At 29.3% G+C, this 23,612-nt stretch overlaps 2 protein-coding genes across 6 annotated transcripts; one reads left to right on the top strand and one right to left on the bottom strand.

The window, feature by feature from the left end:
• On the bottom strand, positions 1-17,894 carry LOC130668999 (FAD synthase-like). The gene is made up of 10 exons (XM_057471635.1): positions 17,677-17,894; positions 17,519-17,613; positions 16,984-17,107; positions 16,757-16,869; positions 7,605-7,745; positions 7,329-7,471; positions 7,049-7,258; positions 6,771-6,959; positions 265-504; positions 1-188 (listed from the first exon to the last, which is right to left on the bottom strand). The coding sequence occupies exons 1-10, from the start codon at positions 17,789-17,791 to the stop codon at positions 185-187; spliced, it is 1,374 nt and encodes a 457-aa protein (XP_057327618.1). The 5' UTR covers positions 17,792-17,894; the 3' UTR covers positions 1-184.
• Positions 17,450-23,555, top strand: LOC130668998 (probable tRNA (uracil-O(2)-)-methyltransferase). 5 transcript variants are annotated; one of them, XM_057471634.1, is made up of 6 exons: positions 17,450-17,620; positions 18,165-18,266; positions 20,421-20,566; positions 20,674-20,766; positions 20,852-21,918; positions 22,595-23,555. In XM_057471634.1, exons 5-6 carry the CDS (start codon positions 20,947-20,949, stop codon positions 23,492-23,494), a joined length of 1,872 nt encoding a protein of 623 aa, XP_057327617.1. In that variant the 5' UTR covers positions 17,450-17,620; positions 18,165-18,266; positions 20,421-20,566; positions 20,674-20,766; positions 20,852-20,946; the 3' UTR covers positions 23,495-23,555. The 5 variants fall into 5 exon arrangements, with proteins under 5 accessions (XP_057327617.1, XP_057327613.1, XP_057327615.1 ...); XM_057471630.1 differs by lacking the exon at positions 20,421-20,566; XM_057471632.1 differs by lacking the exons at positions 17,450-17,620; positions 20,421-20,566 and adding an exon at positions 17,946-17,979.
• The last annotated feature ends 57 nt before the right edge of the window (positions 23,556-23,612 follow it).

Here is a 23,612-nt window from a genome sequence, read left to right on the forward strand (position 1 = left end):
TGAATTTATTTAAATACATTTTCATTTAATTTATCAAATAATTTAAAAATATATGTAATTGAATACAATCATTATTTATGTATAAGAAACGATTTAATATTACTGTCATATATAAAATATATAATCTTTTATTGGTCATTAAAAAAAATTTAATTAGCAGTCATATGATAGGTTTATTATCAAATTACCTAGACAAATAAATTTATGAAGTGGAACTTTAATATATTAAATATTTTTAATTTATAATGTTATGTTAATATTTACGTGTATGGAAGGCAGAGAGATCTGGTAAAAGTACATATGGTTTCTGAATTCCATCCAGATAGAGGAGTTTTAATCTGGATTGACGGAGACAACTGTTCCAGAAATTTAAATTCTGATGAATCGTTATTTGCATTATTTGTTTTAGTGAGTAACAATGTTTTTAATTCTGGATAAAGTATTTTTAAATTTTCCACATTTACTTTTTTTGGTTCATCCAATACAGTTAATTTTGCATTATACCTAAAAAATTACATATTAAATACTATTCATATTCCAGGAACTCATAAGTTCGTAATAAATTTATTTTTAGTAGAGTAAAGTAGCAGACAATGAATACTTTTTTTTATTCTTACATAAATGAGCTCAATATTAATAGAAAAAAATTGAGAAAAATGATTCTTGCGGCAATTTAAATATTTGACGAAATTTTGGAGCTGATTGAAATTTTACAATCGGTCAAATGGATTCCGGAATATTAAAATAAAAAACCGAAAACTTTTTATTTTTAATTTTTTTTATGAAATCTGAGTTTTGATGAATTTTTATAACTGCCGCAATAATTTTCTTTTTCATGATACCAACATCGAAACCTGAAGTTTCAGTGCCTCTACAGCCAGTTGAAACAAGCTAATTTCAGTTCAATGTCGCGAATGAATATTAGCAAGCGCGTAAATTGTGAACGCCTTCAGTCAGCGGGCAGAAGCAGACTTGTTTCGTTGCTTGGGAAGAAACAAATACTATTTTGCTCGCTGACTGAAGGCTTTTGAAATTTCAACTCTGATATTTGTCATGGCGAGTACAAACGCAACTTTGATTTTTTTTGTAAAATCAAGGTTATTAAAAACTCGAAGATTAAAAAATCACTTAAAGATGGATGAGGGCAAGTTTGTGTTAATGGTATGTCTGAAATCTAAGTGATTACAAATGGAGAGTACTTTTTAGGGTGTTGAGACGAGGTTGCATCTCATCACTTTATCCCAAAGTACAGAAAACTGGTGCCACGAGGGCCTCTCCAAACCCTCTTCGGCCAGAGTCTCTTTAATTCTTGAGATGGTAGGAGTGTGTGGTCCACAGAGGTATGGACTCGTGGTGACTGTGGTTACCCGAGTCAAAATTAAAACACTAATTCGAGCCTCAAAAACCTCATTTCTTTTGATGTTGTACCTACCGCTGAATGTGAAATACTATTTTGACCCTCACTATACTCAAAATAGGGTATGGAGGCCGAAATTCGTGTTTTAGCATAATATTTTCAACCTCCAAAACCTAAGATCGCTTAATACCCTATTTTTCGGTACTTCAGCCTACTAAGAGTATAAGTAGGTTAATTTTACGATTTCATGGAACATAGAATTTCGTCAATCTACAATTGTTGATCAACAATGTAAGGAAAAACATATAAAAAATATGTTTTTTACATAAACTTTATATATTTCTTTTTCTATGTTGTTGATTAACAGAAAAACATATTTTTATATAATTTTTTGATATTTTGATAATTATATTTTTTATAAATTTAAAATATATTACGAATATATTTTTTTATCTCACCATACCTATATTTTTGTTACATTTACAAATATATTTTTATACATGTATTTTTTATATATTCTAAGATATATTTTTAATACATTTTTGAATATGAAAAATATATTTTTTCTATAAATTTTTTTCATGGGGGTACATGGCCATATATAGAGCCTATATATTTTTTAAATAATTTTATACATAACTATATAACCAAAATTACACATATCACAATTACTTACACGCAGGATTATATAGCACACGAAAAAAAAATAAGAAATTTTTTTGTTATTACTAATAATAGATTTTCAATTATATTTTGCTGTTTCAAAAGTGAGTTATTCTTACAATCTCATATAGCACAAGTAAACTTAGCAGTCACTGTTGGTAGCGTAGCCTAGTCGTTAAAGCGTCGGTCTTTCGTTCGTTAGGTCCCGGGTTCGAATCCCACTGAATCGTGTGCGTTCGGTTGATATTTATAGCGTTTTTTCCCTAAATTAAAAATTTCTACTCGGGTAGAAATTAATATGATCGAAAATCTGATGCATCATCAAAAAAAAAAAAAAAAAAAAAAAATACAGAAATGGCTCAATTTTCGCGTCTTCTCTTTCTAAAGTAATTTGATAATTTTAGTTATATTTTGTTCAAATTTCTGAAAATTATAATTAATAAATAAAAAAATAATTTTAAAATTTTAAATTTTTCCCGCTCCCGGCAGCCATTTTGATTTCCATTCCTTCTCCTTTCCCTTCTTTCCCCGCACCTGATTCAAATTGTAGGCTTTGGAGGGTCATTTTAGGGTTCTGTAATACTAATTTCAGCCTAAACTTGGTAAAAGCGGACAAAAATACCAAGTTTAGGCTGAAATTAAGGTTTCGTTGTACAGCTTGGGCTTATCTAAAAAACTAATTTCAGCCTCCTTACCCTCGAGTAGAATTTGGAGGCTGAATCTAGTTTTTTAATTTTGACTCGGGTAGATACCACGCGCAATGAGGATTTTTTATCATACCTCCGGTTAATGTCCACCCTTAGTCACTCGATTATATTTATCAATTAAGAGTGTCGTCTGGGGAGAAGGTAGGGGCTACGCAGAGCGTGTATACCCAAAAGGGTGAGGAAACGACCTCCCGTCAAACGGAGGTGGACTTCGGTCCCGTTACACTAATTTTTTTTTTTTTTATACGTGTCATTTGTTTAGTAATAATTTCAGACCATTAATTTTATTTGCGTAAATAACAGTTCTGATTTTGTGATTAAGTGTTCTAAAAAATTGGTGTGAATAATAAATAGTATTTATAGTTTCTGCTTAATTATTAATTCCAAATCACAATTTATGCTTACGCTAACACTGGTGGATCCGAACTACGGTAAATTACGGTAATTTACCGCAATTTACGGCATTTTTACCGTAAGCTCCATATGCTTTTTTTATTTTTACAGTTTTTACAGTGCAATACTTCACTCAACGGTAAAATATCGTCCTCTTATTGCAAATTTACGGTAAAAATGCCGTATTTTTGCCGTAAAAGACCGTAATTCGGATCCGCCAGAGAATAGTTGGATCACACCAATGGTCTTCAATTAATTTGTTTATGACTTTATGACTGGCTGCTGACTTTGAAGCTTTAAGTTCCACACCGAAAGATTAGAACCCCTTTTATTAAATATTTATGAATCCAATGGACATTGAACACAAATGTACATAAATATTAAATCAAAATTAAGATGACTAAATTCAGATATAAAATTTTTCATACACTTGCTAAACATCTGTTTCTACTATAAAGGAAAGAAATCCTGCGGTCTCGGACCATACTGACTCGTGTGCAGCCCCAAATGGTTACGATGCTGAACCATAACTATTCGTGTGATTCACATTAGTCAGTAGTGTACTCGAAAATCTTCGGCTTAGAATTCTCAACACGTTATACTCATTTGTGTGCTGCACACGAGCCATTTGTGTGCTGCACACGAGCCATTTATGTGCAGCACCAGTCTGATTACTGTGCTTGGATTGTGGTGCAGCCCCACACTGGTTACTATACAGAACCTGGCTATCGTGTGCGCACATCACTCAGTCCGGTGCTAACTCAATTTTCTTTCATTTTTTCTAGAACCGTACTGTGTCTTGTACAGAACAATAACCACTCGGGTTCTAATTTTTCCGTGTAATGCAGATAATTATGAAAAATATATTGTGTAACTTAGGATGAAACACGATTTTAGACTGCGAGTGATGTCAGCCCTCGCCTACGGCTCGAATCAACTTCACTCTGGTCTGAAATCGTTTTGTTTTGTAACCGTGCATTTCGACTTGAAAATCGAGCGCGAAAGTCTTATTGACCCTACGGCCGTCTATTTGACTACTTATATGTTAATTGACACTCTTTAGTTACCCGGGACCATGTCAGAGGCCCCCTAGATCGAATTTCATTGAGACGATAGTGGGGGAGTTCCACCCCTCAGTATTTTCTTATAAAAAGAGCCAGCGAGCACTTGCTCGAAAACCCAAAAGGGATTTTTTATTTAACAAAATTTTTTACCCAAAATGAAACACAAACACTAAATAAATATAAAAACACAAAATTAAAACATATCAACAAATTTGGTAAAGTTTGCGAGCAAACGGGTACAAAAAATATAACTTAAGAAACATAAACTATGTAATAACAAACATGTAATACCTAAAATGATAAATAAAGAGAATTTTAAAAGTCAAAAAGTGCTCGAAAACTCAGGCCCTGGCTACCGCCCAGAGCTCATCACAGACACTTAAGTTCGAGAATCATACGCCCCTTGACACACAAATTTTCGCAGCTACAAATTTCTTTGCCTTTGATTATTAAACGTAATCTTAAAATTTATTTTAAGTGCCATTTTACTATTAACTAAATAACAAGAGTTGCGACGCTTTTGATCTGGTTATAAAAAAAAAAAAATTTGCGCAAAGTGAGTGTACTGGTGTTTGTGCAACCAACGACTCAGTGGCTGTCCAGGAAATTCGTGGAGGTTCACCAGAATACGACCCGCACCAACCCCAAGGAATTGAGGACGAACCGTCGCCCTGTCGATCAGAACTTTGATAAGTCTTCAACACGCTTATATACCTATATATATGATAATTCTCTCTCTTTAACGTAGCGCGACATATTTTTTTTATTTATTAATTTTATCTTTTCCCACGTCCAATAAATTCGCGCGTCTCAAAATCCATTAATTTGTCGCTGGACGGATATTAACCCTAGACGAGTAATTATAAATTTAAAATAATAAAAAAGGGAACCTTCTGTATATATATTTTGGGAATTTGGTTAAATAAAAAAATTGTAAAATATTATCCCGTGAGGTTTAATTTTCCCGACCTCAGAACCAGCAATAAGATAATCTTTAATTAATAATTAATAATTCATTAAATAAATTTATTCGGGAAAATTCTTTTAACAGTGGTTCGTGGTTATTACCCGAGTCAAAATTAAAAAACTAGATTCAGCCTCCAAATTCTACTCGAGGGTAAGGAGGCTGAAATTAGTTTTTTAGATAAGCCCAAGCTGTACAACGAAACCTTAATTTCAGCCTAAACTTGGTATTTTTGTCCGCTTTTACCAAGTTTAGGCTGAAATTAGTATTACAGAACCCTAAAATGACCCTCCAAAGCCTACAATTTGAATCAGGTGCGGGGAAAGAAGGGAAAGGAGAAGGAATGGAAATCAAAATGGCTGCCGGGAGCGGGAAAAATTTAAAATTTTAAAATTATTTTTTTATTTATTAATTATAATTTTCAGAAATTTGAACAAAATATAACTAAAATTATCAAATTACTTTAGAAAGAGAAGACGCGAAAATTGAGCCATTTCTGTATTTTTTTTTTTTTTTTTTTTTTTTGATGATGCATCAGATTTTCGATCATATTAATTTCTACCCGAGTAGAAATTTTTAATTTAGGGAAAAAACGCTATAAATATCAACCGAACGCACACGATTCAGTGGGATTCGAACCCGGGACCTAACGAACGAAAGACCGACGCTTTAACGACTAGGCTACGCTACCAACAGTGACTGCTAAGTTTACTTGTGCTATATGAGATTGTAAGAATAACTCACTTTTGAAACAGCAAAATATAATTGAAAATCTATTATTAGTAATAACAAAAAAATTTCTTATTTTTTTTTCGTGTGCTATATAATCCTGCGTGTAAGTAATTGTGATATGTGTAATTTTGGTTATATAGTTATGTATAAAATTATTTAAAAAATATATAGGCTCTATATATGGCCATGTACCCCCATGAAAAAAATTTATAGAAAAAATATATTTTTCATATTCAAAAATGTATTAAAAATATATCTTAGAATATATAAAAAATACATGTATAAAAATATATTTGTAAATGTAACAAAAATATAGGTATGGTGAGATAAAAAAATATATTCGTAATATATTTTAAATTTATAAAAAATATAATTATCAAAATATCAAAAAATTATATAAAAATATGTTTTTCTGTTAATCAACAACATAGAAAAAGAAATATATAAAGTTTATGTAAAAAACATATTTTTTATATGTTTTTCCTTACATTGTTGATCAACAATTGTAGATTGACGAAATTCTATGTTCCATGAAATCGTAAAATTAACCTACTTATACTCTTAGTAGGCTGAAGTACCGAAAAATAGGGTATTAAGCGATCTTAGGTTTTGGAGGTTGAAAATATTATGCTAAAACACGAATTTCGGCCTCCATACCCTATTTTGAGTATAGTGAGGGTCAAAATAGTATTTCACATTCAGCGGTAGGTACAACATCAAAAGAAATGAGGTTTTTGAGGCTCGAATTAGTGTTTTAATTTTGACTCGGGTAGACACGGAATAACCAGGGCCCACCGTTATAGTTTCATGCCTTGTCACACAAGATACTATTGTTTTTATTATAGTTTTTACAAATTATATAAATTAATTAATAAATAAAAATATCTTACCAATTTAAAATGTCAACGCACGATTGTTCAACAACAGCTGGTATATTTTGTTGTTTAAAAAATACTGCATTTATTATAAAATTACGATTCAATAATGACCGAACAATGTGAATAAGATGTAACAATACAGTAGATTCCATAGAATAATTATATTCAATTACTATTTCTTTAGGGTTATCAAAAATTTTTCTAAAACAATAATAAAAACAAATGTAAATCGAGATATAATCACAAACTTTTAGTACAAATTATATTTTATTATGTTGAATAATTGTTACTTTAGCTCTTTAATGGTTTCCGAATAAATCAAAGCTTTTGATTGATCACATTTTGACTGAAAATCCTGGTACTTTTCAACTGAATTTATTTCGGGTGTTTTGTCATAATTGACCAGAATATCGGGGGAAATTAAACTACAAAACTTATTCGTTGCTTCCTCAGTAATTGATTCCTCGTCACTCTCAATAGTTACACGTGCTTTATAATAACTGAAATAATATATTTAAATTAATTTGATTGATAAATAATTGCTTTATATTATAAAATTAAATTAATTACTTTTGATTACTAATTGGATAAGAACCGAAAGCAACATTAGGAAATTCTTTAGCAACACTTGTTAATGTATTAGCAAATACATCTTCTTTTGCATCAATATATAATTCTTTTTTAAAAAATTTTTTATGTGCATTAAATATCTCCTGTAATCAATAAGTACATTAATTAATTATTCTAATATAATCTATAGATGTTGAAAGAAAAATGGATACTATATATTATTCTTTTTCTATAATTTTTGGTTCATAATAAAATTAAATTTTTATTCTTTATTACCTGACACAAACTTTTGAATAATGGCTCAAAATATATTGGCGATCCAGGAAATATATAAACATTATCAATATTAACGCATGGAAATTTTAACAATTCTCCTGAATTATTTTCACCAAATTTGAGTGTTGCTTTTTTTGGAATCTAAAATAAATTATTAATTATTTCTTATTTTCTTGACAATTAATATTCAATGAGGTAATTATTCCAAACTGTGGTTAATTTATGTGTCTTTGAACTAGTATGAATTCAAGTTAACATGTTAATAATTGCAATTAACATTTTTACGAATTATTTTAATTTATGTATATAGAATCTATATTATAGATATATATTTAATTATGATATACATGTTAATTATTAAATCTTGTCATTCCAGTACTTGAAAAAGTCGGGAAACCGACGAAACGTTGTACAACATTGTAAATAAACGTTAATTATAACACCTACACGGAAAAAAGAGCAGTTGAAAAATTACAGTTTCTACAGTGAACAAGGCCTTCGGGACAAAAATCTTTAAACACTAAAGCTTAAACTGTAATTTTAGAAATTTGTTATTATAATAAAATAAATACAATTTTAAGCAGCAAATTTTACAGTTTAATCGGACAATATCGAGTTTGAAACTGTAATATTTGTTATTTCTGGATAAAAAATGTAACTTTTACAGTTTCAGAGTCACAGCGCTTTACTACTATAGAAACTGTAATAAATACTCAGATATGAGCAATTTTTTAACTGCTCTTTTTTCCGTGTACTATACGAGAAACTGTGAACTTATTCCTATTAATTATTAATTGGGTAATCCTCGTTTCTGATGCAGGTTACAAGATACTAATGAGCATCGTTACTTGCAGACTTGAGAAATGGAGCGAAGAACAAGAATTGCTAAACGAAAGCCAGGCAGGTTTTAGAAAACGCAGAGGCACTATAGAGACCAAGTGTTTGTGATCAGTGCAGTGATTAACAACTGGACAAAAGGTAAGAACAAAAAGGCCTATGTGTGTTACGTGGATTTTAAGACAGCGTTCGATAGTGTAAGCAGAGAGAAACTTTTCAAAAAGATTGAGGAGGAAGGAATCACCGGGAAAATGCTGAGATGTATAAAAGAAGTTTACAAGATAACCAACAACAGAGTGGTAACAAATAACACAGCATCCAGAAAGTTTGAATCAACAAAAGGGGTCAAACAGGGCTGCCCACTCAGCCCACTGCTCTTCAATATATTTTTGGACGACATAGATCAGGAGTTCAGCAGGAGACAAGTTGGTGGCATAGCGATGGGAAAAATAAAAGTGTACTTAGGAAAATATGCAGATAACGTGGCGATGCTAAGGGAGGATGAGGATAACATCAAAAAGATGCTGGAGATTCTGAGGAAGTATACAGAGAAAAATGAGCTGATGGTAAACACTAAAAAACCAAAGTATTGAGAATCGGTAGAAGAGCACTCTAAAACCAAGTGTGTTACAAGTGTATTATTTTAACACATATTAAATGTGTTCTATGTTTAAGGCCATAAACAAAACTATAGTTTTTTGTAGCCCCTTAAAACACGTTTCACGGTGTGTTAAAAATCTATAGATTGCTTATGGCGTTTCAATGTTATTCGGAAAGTGTGTTAATTTCGACTACACACTTGGTTTTAGAGTGAGGGAAGCAGGAGCGAAGCAGCAAGTGGATGTACGGGGAAGAAGAATTGGAAGAAGTCAGAGAGTTTAAATATCTTGGCTGCTGGATGACTAGCAATAATAGCTGGAGGAAACACACTAGATACTTAGCAGGTAAAGTCCAGAAAGCACTAAACGCAACGTGGGAGATGATTAAGAGAACGGAAAGAAGCAAGCTAAGCGACCGAATGTACCTGTATAACACGCTTGTCAGATCAGGAGCCCTGTATGGAGTGGAAATCTGGGGATGGGAAGGAAGCAGGGATATTGAAGCAGTATACAGCAGATACAGCAAAGCTGTTTATAAGAAGGAGAGCATGCAGGTATATCAAGGATGTAGTGGCCATGAAGGAAAGTAGGTGGACGAAAATCTGTTTGAGGGAAGAATGCAGAAACATTCTAAATAAAAACCCGTCAAGATGGGGAAAAGGGTTCGAAAAAGAGATAAATGAAATGAATTGCGAAGATGTATTAGGAAGAGTATGCAGGAAAGAAGAACCCCAAACAATCTCAGACAGACTGGACGCAGGATTGGAGCACTACTGGGGACTACTAATAAGAGAGGAGGACGAAAGAATTTTGGAATCTACTTACAATCCAAAGTTCAAGTTCGTGAAAACATGTGTTGGGACGGAGCAGTACTGGCAGGACAAAAACATCCCTTGGATGAAGATAGTGTGGTACAGAGTAAGATGCGGGAACATAAGTAGGGCAGGAAAAAAAGGCTATGATGACTGGTCATGTAGGCTATGTAAAAATGAAGATGAAACTTTGGAGCACATTTTTGAATGCAGAGAACTAGCACGAGTAGTCAAAGATGACATAAGAAACTATATGGAGACTTGGAAAGGACAAGCGGTGGAAGCAGACCTGTACATGCTCCTAATAAAAACACTCAAAAATGAGCCAGACAAAAAAATATGCTCATATCTGAAAACTTTTGAGAAGCAAGTTAACGGAGAAGACAGCCACGTGCACGAAAAAAAACGCAGCTCAAAATCAACTAATAATTATAGCCGTCAAATAAAAATTACTTTCAGAAGAGAAATTTACAATCCAAACCAAAAATTACTATTATAAATGGAAAATTCAATTTTGTTGATTCTCACAATCAGTATTGTAAATTTTACGATTTGTAAAAATTATAATGCAGATTAGTAAAAATTGAATAAAGAATGATAATAATCCATAATTATTTTACAACGATCATTCTGGAAATAACAATATTCAAAAATCTCTTTGACAATATTAAAATTCTGAATTAAAAACATTTGTAAGAATAGAAGTTGCATATTACAATTTATTAAGAATAAATTATTATAAAACTTATATTTATTTTGATCTATTTTATAAAATTCAGTAGATAAAGTGAAAAATACTAATATATACTAGATAGTTATTTTTATTTGGAAACAACAGAAAAGTCACTCACGACTCAAGTAATGTTTATATGAATTTCGTAATAATTATTCATTTATATCCTGATTAGTACAATTTGTAAGATTAGTAATTTTACTTCGTAACATTTTAGAACTATTACTGAAAACATTGTAAAAAAACTCGAGTATTCTAAAAATTATAATATCAAATGAAATTTTGTCGAGGTATTGCAGTTTTTAAAACATCGATAATGTGAATTGCTACTCAGCGGCTAAAAATAACTATTTGCAATTGTAACTTTTAATACGTGAGATATAATATCGAGTGTATTGTATTTTATTTATATTTGGCATATACCTCGAGATATTGGAATGGTACTTGTAGCCGAGTGGTTAGCATGCTTGCACTAGGGTGGTTTTGGATTAAAAAAATTTTTTTCTTTTCACCACGTACTAAAAACCATCAAATACTGAAATGTATAAAAGAAAAAAAATACAAAAAAAATAATTTCTAATAGTTATAAAAACGAATTCAAACAAATTCGCCGCTCTAAGCAGCACAGACATTACAGGGTACTGCGCGTTTTCATCCCCCGACAAAATATCCTACGGACAAAATATCTCCCGACAAAATATCCACCGATAAAATATCTCCGGACATAATATCCCCGACAAAATATCTTTCGATATAATTTGCACAATTTTCCTGAAAAACTAGCACTCTAAATAGGCAGTTACTTTTTATTTATAAATTATCACAATTTTCCTGAAAACAAGCACCCAAATTAGTTGTGAACAGTACAAATAAAACATTTAAATAAAAAAGAGAAATTTTGCTGATAGGATATTTGTTCAGTCACGAGCTTAATCATTTTGAAAAGCTTCGTGTACTTTCGCTACGTACGGGAGCAGCCGAACTCGCTACTGACTTGAATGTCAGAATAGTGCCGGGTCACTCGCTATCTGGGCCCGACACCTGCAATTTCTTACTCATGACCGTGCCACGTTGGCATGAGAACCCGCTACCAGCTGGCCAATCAGAGAAATTGGCGGCTAACTATTTCCTGTTGGCGCGCTTTTAAGCCAATGGGAAAATTCGTTACTGCAGCCATGCTGCCACGTCACCACCGAGCAGCCACGAAGGAAGAAGACGACGTCTATTTCTAATCTCCATCGATCAGTACAAACTCAGCTATCCATCCAACCGCTTCGCTCAAAATAGTATATCTCTAGTGTGATCTAAGTCTGAACCGCTTCGCTAAATCTCTGTTTAAATATTCTCAATAATTAGCTAGTATATCAAGGCTACTAATTATTGAGTATATATTGAATTGTTGCTCGCGTCTTATTAATTATAAATTAATTGTCGCGTCATTAACCGCTACCGACCACGTGTCGGATTTATACGCGTATTCGTTTACAGTCGCATTCGCTATCGCGTATCTTGTAGTTGCATTCGCTATTTTTCTCATAGTTTTAGTGTACATATTGTTTAATAAAGATCTATTCTTTTATCTGTAATTTGTGTTAATTGTTAGTTATTGAATTAACCACACCTACACCAGAATCCCACAGAGCATTCGCTCATTTTACAATATTTTATCGGGGATATTATATCCGGAGATATTTTGTCGGGGGATCTATTGTCGGGGGATATTTTGTCCGTAGGATATTTTGTCGAAGATATTTTGTCGGGGGATGAAAACGCGCGGAATCCATTACAGAAGTGAGAGCCTTTTGCATAGGACAAACTTCTACTTACTTATTAGTTAAGCCAAATGTTTATTTAAGTTTAATTTCCATTTAACTGTCACCCAAAATGTATATTTTTTACTAAAAATAAACTTTTTCAAAAAAAACAAAATTAGCATGCTTGCACTATAACTGGAACATTCGCAAGGCGTGGGTTCGAATCCCACAGTGGTAAAAAAAAAAAAATGGTGGATTTTGAATCGACAGTTGACCCATGTAACAATTTTCATCATAAGTTGCTGGTCAAAGCACTGATCACAAGAATCTTTTGATAGATACTACGTAGACTTGCCCAAGATGACGTACACAAGATAATCTTGTAGTAGTCTTGTACTATTTTTATGAAAGTATCTTGGAGAAGACCCCTAGGTGTCTACGTCTTTATATACCTATTAATCTGTCACAAGATATTAATGCGAGATTCTAAGACAAGATTGTTGCAGGACTTGCACATGATATTGTACAACAGAACATTGAAGATGTCTTGCTCAAGAAGTTTTAGTAAAGTTACTTACGCATATCTTGAGCGAGTCTTGCAACAGAAATAACTTGCAGACACTAACGCATATGTTGCGCCAGATCTGCTTCAGAAGTATCATATCACACTATTTATATATTTAACATCTATCTCTGTCACTTTACCCCAGGATCCTGTATCGTATGCCAATGGAGGGAAAAAGTGACAGAGACAGAAGTGAGACAGACAGTACAATATAACACTTCTGGAGCAGATCTGGCGCAAGATATGCATCAGTTTATACAAACTATTTCTGATGTAAGATTAGCTCAAGTCGCTGTACCAATGCACCTTGAGCAAGATATCTTCAATATTCTTGCCCAATTCTTCAAGTACAGCATAGCACAAGGTTTTTTTAAGTCTTGGAGAAGACTTGCAATTCAAAACTTTGTACCAGTGTCTGCAACATGATCCATAGTTATGTAAAGACGTAGACAATTAGTGTTCTGGTGACCAAACTTGGACACGATTGCTATAAGATTGTTATATCTCGAGATATATATTTATGTATATATTAGGGTGATTCGTTTTGAACGACTATTTTTTTTTTTTTCATTCCCACTTAAAAATATTGTCATAGACATTGAAAAAAAAATTCCCTGTAAGTTTCAGCCCTTAATTTTAATTTGAAGTACTTTATATTTGATTTTGAAGTTTTCCCATTTAAAATACATAGGAAAGTTGGGATTTTTTTTTTAATTCTCTATAACTCAGCCGCATTTCAAGTTATCGGGTCGCCGTTTGCGGCATTTTGTAGGTAATTTAATACTCTTCAAAAGTCTCCTTAATGATTTTACTCGGACTCTAATTGTTTTTTCTGTATTGGTTCTGAAAATAATTTTTTTATTAATAATTTGGGTTTTTAGTTGATATTAACTAAATAACGAAATTTACAGGAAAAGTGCAGATTACGATTTTTTAGGAAATTTTATTCGCTACAAAAAAGGTCCTCTTAGTTAAGTGGCTTATGTTCTCCGTTCACGTGATATAGGGATTTTAGTAATTTTCGAGATAAAATATTTGTCAAAAAATTCCAACAAATGGTATTTCATTTCAATTTTAAATCAGTAAATAATTTTCCTTTCATTAATTTAATCCAGTCATTAAAATCAGAAGGGGTCAAATTGATAAACTTCGGAAAAATTTTTGACAAATATTTTATTTAAAAAATTACTAAAATCCCTATATCACGTGAACGAAGAACTTAAGCCACTTAACTAAGAGGATATTTTTTGTAGCGAATAAAATTTCCTAAAAAATCGTAATCTGCACTTTTTCTGTAAATTTCGTTATTTAGTTAATATCAACTAAAAACCCAAATTATTATTAAAAAAATTATTTTCAGAACGAATACAGAAAAAACAATTAGAGTCCGAGTAAAATCATTAAGGAGACTTTTGAAGAGTATTAAATTACCTACAAAATGCCGCAAACGGCGACCCGATAACTTGAAATGCGGCTGAGTTATAGAGAATTAAAAAAAAATCCCAACTTTCCTATGTATTTTAAATGGGAAAACTTCAAAATCAAATATAAAGTACTTCAAATTAAAATTAAGGGCTGAAACTTGCAGGGAATTTTTTTTTCAATGTCTATAACAATATTTTTAAGTGGGAATAAAAAAAAAAAAATAGTCGTTCAAAACGAATCACTCCAATATATATGTATATATTGGGGTGATCCAAAAAATAACAAATTTTTTTTTTTTCTCGGAAATAGGTTCAAAAGTTTCATTTAGATAAAAAAAAAAGCCTGTGAAAATTAGAGCTCTTAATATTAACATTAAGAGGTTCCTCATCGCACTTTTCTATTTTCCATAAGAATAACATGGAAAAAATTTTTTTTACTCCTTCTGATTTTTATAAGTAGCTAACGATGCGTCATAGGAATAATTGGCAGGCATATTTTTGTAGGGAATTGAATGCTCTACAAAAAAAATTCTTATCATTTTTTGAGGAATCTATTCGTTCAAAAGTTATTTGAGGTTGAAGTCGAATTCATATAAAATTTTGAGATTTTCTTACTTTTCAGGCGGAACTATCAGACCTATTACAAAATATCGTTGGACCTTTTTTGTAGACAATTTTATTCCCTAGAAGTTTTTTCTTATAAAGTTTTTTCAAATTCCGCATTGTTTTCTAGTTATTTTAATTTTAATGTCATGCTCATAAAAAAAATATTCTTCTGATCGATTTTAAGGGGGGTCAGGGGGGTCTAAGAAAACGTGACGTTCGCAGGTCATCCAACAATTTTGCAAATTTTTCTCTTCATTTTTTTAAATTTTTTGTTACTATAGAAAGTCATTTGTTTCATATTTGTAAATATATAAATATTTCTATGTACATATTTCCGTCATAATGGAGGGGGGCTATCGTTTGTGACGCAATATTGATAGGGGGATCGCAGAAAATGTCACATAGCGTGACGAAGGAAGGGGGGGGGGGGTAAAAAGATAAAATTTTGCGTGACGTATTTTATAAACAGTCCCTTTGATAATTAAATAAAATTATTAATAAGATTCTTCTTGAAAAAAAAAATATATTCTCAGTCTATTCTTTAATGTTATAAATTTTCATATTGTAAAATCCACAATAAACTAAGTAGATTCTTATTAAATAAATACAATTCGATTATTGCTTTGAAATTTCTTAATTATTAAAGTGAGTGTTTATTTAATACCTATTGTACTTAATTACAAAATAATAAATACTTTGGGATTATTAATCGTTTAAATTATGACATCGATTGCATCAACAGTCTCTATTATTTTTATAATATAAACATTATTGACAATATAATTCGTTTGCTTACTAAAGTAAACTGCGTTCTGTTAAATTTACCTATGAGCCTTGATTACTTACTATTCAGTTACCTAATGATTGCTTACTGTTATCCTGGTTACTAAAATTAATTATATATACATACTGTTCAAATGTATACCATCATAAATTTCAGTGCATAAGTGGATAAGTAAGCAGTAGTGAGATTATTTTCCCAAGTAATTAAGCAATAAGTATTGTCAATTTTGTAGATAATTAAATTGTATGAACTATTGTAATTATTAGGCACCCGGTTATGATAGTATATTACGCACCTAGGGAGGAAAGTAGGCAATCTGTGCAGTAATGTCACCCGAACCTTAGGAGAGGATAGTGAAAACGCGGATTGTGATGTCTTATATTACTATCCTCCCGTGGTGCAAATATTATTTTTTATTATACCAAAATAGAAAGTTCACTTAAAATAAAAATAAAATTAATTTAATTTAGATGTTAGCTTAGCGGAAAAGTAGAGTTTTATTTTCATTTTTCAAGTAACAGGAGCGCTTCAATTTAAAAACATTAAAATGTCAAGATAAAACATATCGTCATCACATAATAATCGATTATAATGATTAAGAAATGTATGAATTCCACGATTTTTTAAATTTAAATAAATAATTGTTTTAGTTAGTTAAATTATTTTTTACATGGTGAACACTTCAAAGTTAACAATTTAAAGCTGTAAATAAACTTTAAGTACACAGAAAAAAAAAAATTCTCAACTGAAAGTAAATATTCTTGATTCAAGTAAATTTTTTTATAAACCTCGATTTTCTTGAATAAAGTATAAATCTCCTTTGACCAAGACAAATTCTCTTGGCTCCAGAAAATCTTAACTTGGTTCCAGATAACGTTTGTCTTCCAAAATATTTTCTTGACTCAAGATATCTTTTTTTTCAGTGTAGATACAAATATTTATGTAAAATAAATGTACCATTGTTTTTACTTCGTTTTATGTTTATAAAAAAGTTTTTTCGATAACAATTTTAGCAATTAATAGATCACTGATACTTACGTAAGCAACTTTAAATAACGGCGAATTTTCATTATCATTATTATTTAATTCCTTAATAATATCCACTAAAATTGGATGAAAATGCAAAGAATCACCAAATGCTTTAGCAAGACCTAAATAAAAAGAAAATTTAACTCATCAATAATTATAATTTATTTATTAAGCAATAAATTAATTAGAACAAACAAACAAAAAAATTAGTTAATTGAATAATAAAAAAAATAAACCTTCATAAGTTTTATCATCATGGGTAGGTCCAACACCACCAGATGCAATGACATATTTATACCTTCCAGAAAATAGTCTTATCTCATTAGCAATTTCATCTATATCATCACTGATAATAGAGATCTGTAAAATAATATTTGAATATAATTATTATTCAAATGCATAAAATGGAAGAGATGAAATCATTGATTGCTTTTTATTGTAAGATTTAAAATAAAGTCCGACAATTCATACTTTTTCAAGCTCTCAATCATTTATTTATTTAGATTAGATCCAACAGCCGGCCAGTAATGTAACAATAACTCATAAATTAAAAAAAAACTAGACCATAAAATAATGAAATAAAATAGAAAAACATACGCAAATTATTTAGTTACGTATAAGATTAATCATAAAAATGTCACATGTTTATCAGAGATTGAATCAACGTTCAGTATTTTTATTTATAATACTGTCATTCTCTCAGCACTCAATCGTCAGTTCAATAATAAGCAATTGAACTTTTAAATTTCTATTATTATTAATGAAACTTACTTTTTCAACTTTAACTCCATATTCATACAAAAGTGAACACATAAAATATGAATTAGTGTCTCTAACTTGAGCTTTTAATATTTCATCTCCAATAACTGCAAAGTACATAATTTATAAATTAATAATTATTATTAAATGTTCATTAAATTAATACTTACTAATTAATCCAGCAGTATATTTTTGGCATGAACTAAATGATTTGTATGTTATAAAAGAATATTTATTTAAACTGTGCAGAATAAAATTATGTAAATGACGAAAAACATGAAACATTTTTATTATTTATAATAATATCAACTTAATTATAAATAAATGATTAAAAACTGACATTTGTTTTTTTATAAAAATAAGTAACTGCTATTTTGATAATTAAATTATTAATTTATCATAAGAAACAAATATATAGTTATTAATAAAATAATTTATTGTTTAAATTGTTCGAATTTGACAGTTCTGAACAGGTTAACTTTTAAACTTATAAGTATTGAAACGAAGATTATTATTAATTACTTAATTATTTTTTAATATAATCAAAAATTATAATTACTACTAGTTAACTTATAAGTTTTTATTTATATATTTAAATATATATAAAAAAAAATTATTTGAATTAGAGAACGAAATAATGGCAAGTAAAATTTTACAGGAGACAGTGAAAACTCCAAAGGAATTGTATAAATTTTTATTAAGATCCTGTGATAATCTTCCTAAAGGTCCTAAAGAATTTTATAAACACGCAATTAAACAGGTAAAATAATAATTATTATTTAAGAATACTATTTTTAATTATAATTTTATTGTAACTTTAAATTACACGTATAACCTCAAAAATGAGATACTATAAAAAATAGCAGAAATTAAATTTTTATTTTATTTTTATAAACAAATTAAATTTTACTATAAATGAAGAGTTTAAAATATAAAAATAAAGAGTAAAAAAAGTTCATCTATGTTTTTCAAAAATTTTTAAGATACTGAAATTAGCCGACCTCTAATAATTTTTGGATTTTTTTAAAAACCATAAATTTAAAAAAAAATATTTCAAACAATTGCACCTGTAGTTTTTTTTTTTTCTACATGTGCATATTTGTAGTTTTTTTTTTTAAATTAATTTGTTAAAAAAAAAAAATTCAAAAATTTTTAATTGTTTGCTAACTTCAGGATCATATTTTTTTTAATTGCTATTGGATTATGTAGATGAATTATGTAGCTTTTATAATGATTTTGAAAGTAGCAGACACTAAAAAAAATTTATATTTTAAATAAATAAATAATAGATGTCATAGTTTAATTAACATTTGCAATGAGTGTGAATGTAGTTGACAAATTTTTTAAATTTTAGAATAATTGAATAAAATGTAATTAGAGTTAAAATTAAAAAATGCGTATTTTGACAAATGAAAAATCCGTACGCGTATTTTTTTAAAATTCATTATTTTAATTAATACATATATTTATTTGAAATTTACAAAATATCTCATGTCTGCTATATTCACACTCATCTTTTGCATGGTAATTGAAATTTTAATTTATTTGTAATAAATAAAAATATATGATTATTTAGTTATTGATATTGATAGAAAAAATAAGGAGTAATTAAATGACAGTGATAAATATTTAAAATAAAATTTATTTAATAAGTTTTTCCCAAAAATTAGTTTCATATTTTCAATTTGTCACAATTAATTAAATATTAATTTTATAACTGCAACGACTGAGGATTCTAAGAGAGCATTTAGATATAAAGTTTTTGGTATATCAATTATTAAAAAATATTAAAATTCTACTCCAACTGAATTGTGGTATAAAATACTCATAGGGAAAAATTATAAAAAATTAATACCAAGTACTTTTAAAAATCCTTTTGTTCTTATTTTAAAAATGATTCTTCTACTCATAATCCACGTAACACACTTGGGTTTGTGACATCTGTAAGATAGTGATTTTGAGGCTTTTGACCTATCGATGAGGCACCAAAATGTTGACAACGTGATCAGAAATTTATATCACCAAAAAATGTCTACTTAAAAGACAATACATGCGATGGAAAAAAGAACACAAATTTCCTATGATTCCTAGGACCAACATCTGCCATGTATATACATAACTTTCCCAAATAGCACAGAACAACTTTAAGATGTCATACAAATGTTTTTTAAAAGGGCAAGACAAGTTTTACTATATCTCAATGTCGAATTTTTCTATATAAAGAAGAGATACAGATGTTGTTCCTAGGAGTCATAGAAAATTTGTATTTTTTTCCCGTCTCAAAAAGTCACATCAATTAAGAAGTCATTTACATGATTTATTTTACCATTATTAGTAATTTACTTTTTTTCATCGCTTCTGTCAAGTATTTAAAGGCAGATATTTTTTCGGTGATGAAAATTTCTGATCGCTTTGTCAGCATGTTGGTGCCTTATCGATAGGCCAAAGAACAGCTTCAAAACTTCTGTCTTAGAGATGTGACAAAGCCAAGTGTGCTACTTGGGTGGCTTTGAGACAAAAAAAAATTGACTTGTCCTTTTTAAAGACATGTTTATGACATCTTAAAGTTGTCTCTGTGCTATTTGAAAAGTAACTTATTTATAGTTACTGGGTCACTTCATTTTAATTAATTTGAAATTTTAATTTTTGAACAGAACTTTTCACAATTTTTTGATTTTTTGTCAACAAATTAATTACAAGAAAAAAAAACTAAAAAAATACACATGTGGAAACCCAAAACAGTTATAGTTGCAATTTTTTTTAATATTTTTTTTTATAATTTATCGTTTTGAAAAAATCCAAAAATTATTAAACATCAGCTACCTTCAATATCATGAAATTTTATGAACCAGAAGATCAGAATGTTTTCCGCGCAACAAAAATTAAAAAAATTTATGTAATTTGACTGCTTAAGGGGTAGTTCCAGAGATGGGGGGTGGCCTAAGATTTTCGGCTGACATACCAGTATCTATATGCAAAACATTTCAGAAATCGAGTCATCCAGTAGATTTTCTACTTTCCAATTTTTTTTCATTGCGCGAAAAACGTCCGAATCTTCAGGTACATGAAATTTTTGTATTTCTAATAATTTATTTATTATTGCAATTTGTTTATAAGAATAAAAATATTTTTGAATATTTATTTTTTATTGCCATTATTATTCACAGAGTTTCAAACAACACGTATTTGAACCTGACCCCGAGAGAGTTAAACAAATAATTGATAAATCATTAGCTGACGCCGAGTGGATTTTTAAAAAGGTACTAAATGTGTATTTTTTTCTTACAGTGAATTATTAATTATTATTATTATTATAAATTTAATTAATGATTATTCAATTCACAGTACAAAATAGATATTGAGACGTTAATAAAAAAAAAGTCTGAGTAATTAGATCAGTAGGATAAAAATAAGTATAGAGTTTAAAGGTTTAAAATAAAATGAATTATCAAGTGTTAATAAGTAAAGAGAGTGATTTGACGTCAAACAAATTTTGGAAAGGCATAGAAATATTATTAAACAATAGTCATTTGATAAATAAAAGAATAGTATTATCAACAATAATTTTAAAAATTGAATTAACAAATATTGATATCGATTCTGTAGTTGATCATATCACAAATATTACAGATATATCTCAACTTTTTGAATATGATTTAAATAAAAACTTGAATATTATTAATAATTATGATTTTGTTATACTATCCGAAGACTTTAATATTTTTTATGATGACAATGAACCTGATGTTGATGCACATAAAATATATTTGATAATTAAAAAATTACTGCCAAAGGAAAATGAAAAATTTTCGCAAACTATTGAGTTTGATATCGTTGATAAAAATAATAAGACAATTGTATGTTTCACAAAGCAGTTGGATGATAATAAAAAATCTGTTGGTTTAGATTGGCCGTATAAAATAATAAATAACAATCGACAAGTTAGTTTACTAATTCCGAGAAAATATTACGATAATAAATCAAGTGATCCAAGTATCGATTGGCTTAAGACTAAACTTTTTGGGAGTTTAATTAAATGGATGGAGTATGATGATAAACAAAAAAAGTCATTTATTCAGGGCTCATTGAATCTTATATCTACTGAAAAATATTGTTATTTGTATACTGATTTGAAAAAAAAATATGGAATTGATTTAGTTAAAAAATGGCCTGAATGTACCGATCCGCTTAAATTTGTATATGAAGATATTGCCATTGCGAGTTATTTAATTATACTTTGGGAACAAGAAAGAAATGAAAAAGGAATTGATAAAAAACAATCATTCATAGATCTTGGTTGTGGTAATGGTTTACTTGCTTATATTCTTACTAACGAAGGACATCAAGGACGTGGTGTTGATTTACGTCGACGTAAAATTTGGGATTTATTTATTGAAACAACTAAACTAGAGGTAATTATAAATATAATGAATATATATTATTGTGACTCCACAGATTTTAAAAATTAAAAAATGTTAATAATTATAATATCTATAAATTAATTCACTCGGTCATTAAGTTTTATGGCGAATTGAGGAAAAATCAGGGTGACAGAATAAAAATAACAGTGGCTTAAACTTTGTATATACTGTTTGAAAAATAGTAGTCTCAATAACTTGTCGTGTTTTAAAATTCATATAAATTATTTATTTTATAATTTATTTACTGTCGTAAGATGGACAATTGTGTCTTGAAGATTTAACTAAAGTACTATCTTAATTGATATTGATTATTCGTTAGTCATTCGATCACTCATTAAATATCATTAAAATTTCAAAGCATGTAAGTAGATACATAGGAATAAGATACTATTTGCCTGGGATTGTTATCAAGTTAATGCAGCAAAGTTCACTACATCGTGGCGACTTCGCTCGTATTGATCGAATGATAGTCTAAGGCAGAGTACATCAAATCAATCTTACTGATGAAAAAAAAATAAAGTAAAAATATTTTCAGCTTTGTGACAAAATTACCTGACTTTTCCCTGATTTTCCCAGTATATTTACAATCCCCTGACATTTCCAGGTTTTCCAGAAATTTGGCCACCATGATTAATTATAAAAGAAATCTTTTTTTTTCTTTTGTTAGGAAAAAACATTGATTCCATCATCAGAATCATTATTTCCTGATACGGATTGGCTAATAGGAAATCACTCCGATGAATTAACACCATGGATACCAGTAATGGCAGCACGTAGTTCATATAACTGTAGATTTTTTTTACTTCCTTGTTGTGCACATGAATTTGATGGTAGAAAATACCAAAGAAACTGTGCTGGTAATAGTCAGTATTTAGAATATTTAGAGTATGTAAAAAATATTAGTGAAACTTGTGGATTTATTACACGAGTTGATCGATTACGCATACCATCGACCAAACGAGTGTGTTTAATTGGATGGTTAAGGAATTACCATGAACCAGAAATGGAAGTGATAAATAAACGAATTGAAGAGATAATAAACGCCCGGGCAATTGACAAAATAAATTTTAATGAAAATGATGATAATGTTACTGATAAATGGTCAAATAATTTTAAACCACGAGATATAGTTGAAAAAGTTAAAAATTGTACGAAAATAGACAAAAATATTATCAATGAAATTGTTAATTTAGTTGCTAATTCTCTATTACAAAAAGTTCGTATAATAAATGTTAATAGTGATGATGATAATAATAGCGAAGAATTTAAATGGAATGCCGGTGGTAAAATAGAATTAAATGAAGTTGCTAAACTAATACCTCCTGGTACTTTAAAACAATTAAAAACAGAATGTGGGGGTTTGCAAACGTTATTAAAAAATAATAGTAATATTTTTCAAGTTATTAATGGAACAGTTCAATTTAAAATTCCTGGTAGTAATTATTTAGTTAGTAGAAAACGTAAAAATAAATCAAATGTTAGATTAAAAGTAAAACCATGCTGGTTTTTCTTTAATCATCCCAACGGGTGTCCACTGAGTGATAATAATTGTACATTTAAACATTGAAATTTATTATTAATTTTGTTAATTTTAATTGTTACTAAATAAAAAAAATTTTTTTTTTCAATATTGATTTTTTTATGTTGATAATTTATTTTAAAAATTTTAAATGAACACATAAATT

This window comes from Microplitis mediator, chromosome 5 (genome assembly GCF_029852145.1).
Source record: "Microplitis mediator isolate UGA2020A chromosome 5, iyMicMedi2.1, whole genome shotgun sequence".
Taxonomy (NCBI): Eukaryota; Metazoa; Arthropoda; class Insecta; order Hymenoptera; family Braconidae; genus Microplitis; species Microplitis mediator.

Coding starts and splice junctions, on each gene's coding strand:
- LOC130668998 (XM_057471634.1), top strand. CDS start 20,947: ATGAATTATCAAGTGTTAATAAGTAAAGAGAGTGATTTGACGTCAAAC. Junction 21,919..22,594: donor TTGAAACAACTAAACTAGAG/GTAATTATAAAT, acceptor TTCTTTTGTTAG/GAAAAAACATTGATTCCATC.
- LOC130668999 (XM_057471635.1), bottom strand. CDS start 17,791: ATGTTTCATGTTTTTCGTCATTTACATAATTTTATTCTGCACAGTTTA. Junction 7,259..7,328: donor TATCCAATTAGTAATCAAAA/GTAATTAATTTA, acceptor ATATTATTTCAG/TTATTATAAAGCACGTGTAA. Junction 6,960..7,048: donor GAAACCATTAAAGAGCTAAA/GTAACAATTATT, acceptor TTATTGTTTTAG/AAAAATTTTTGATAACCCTA.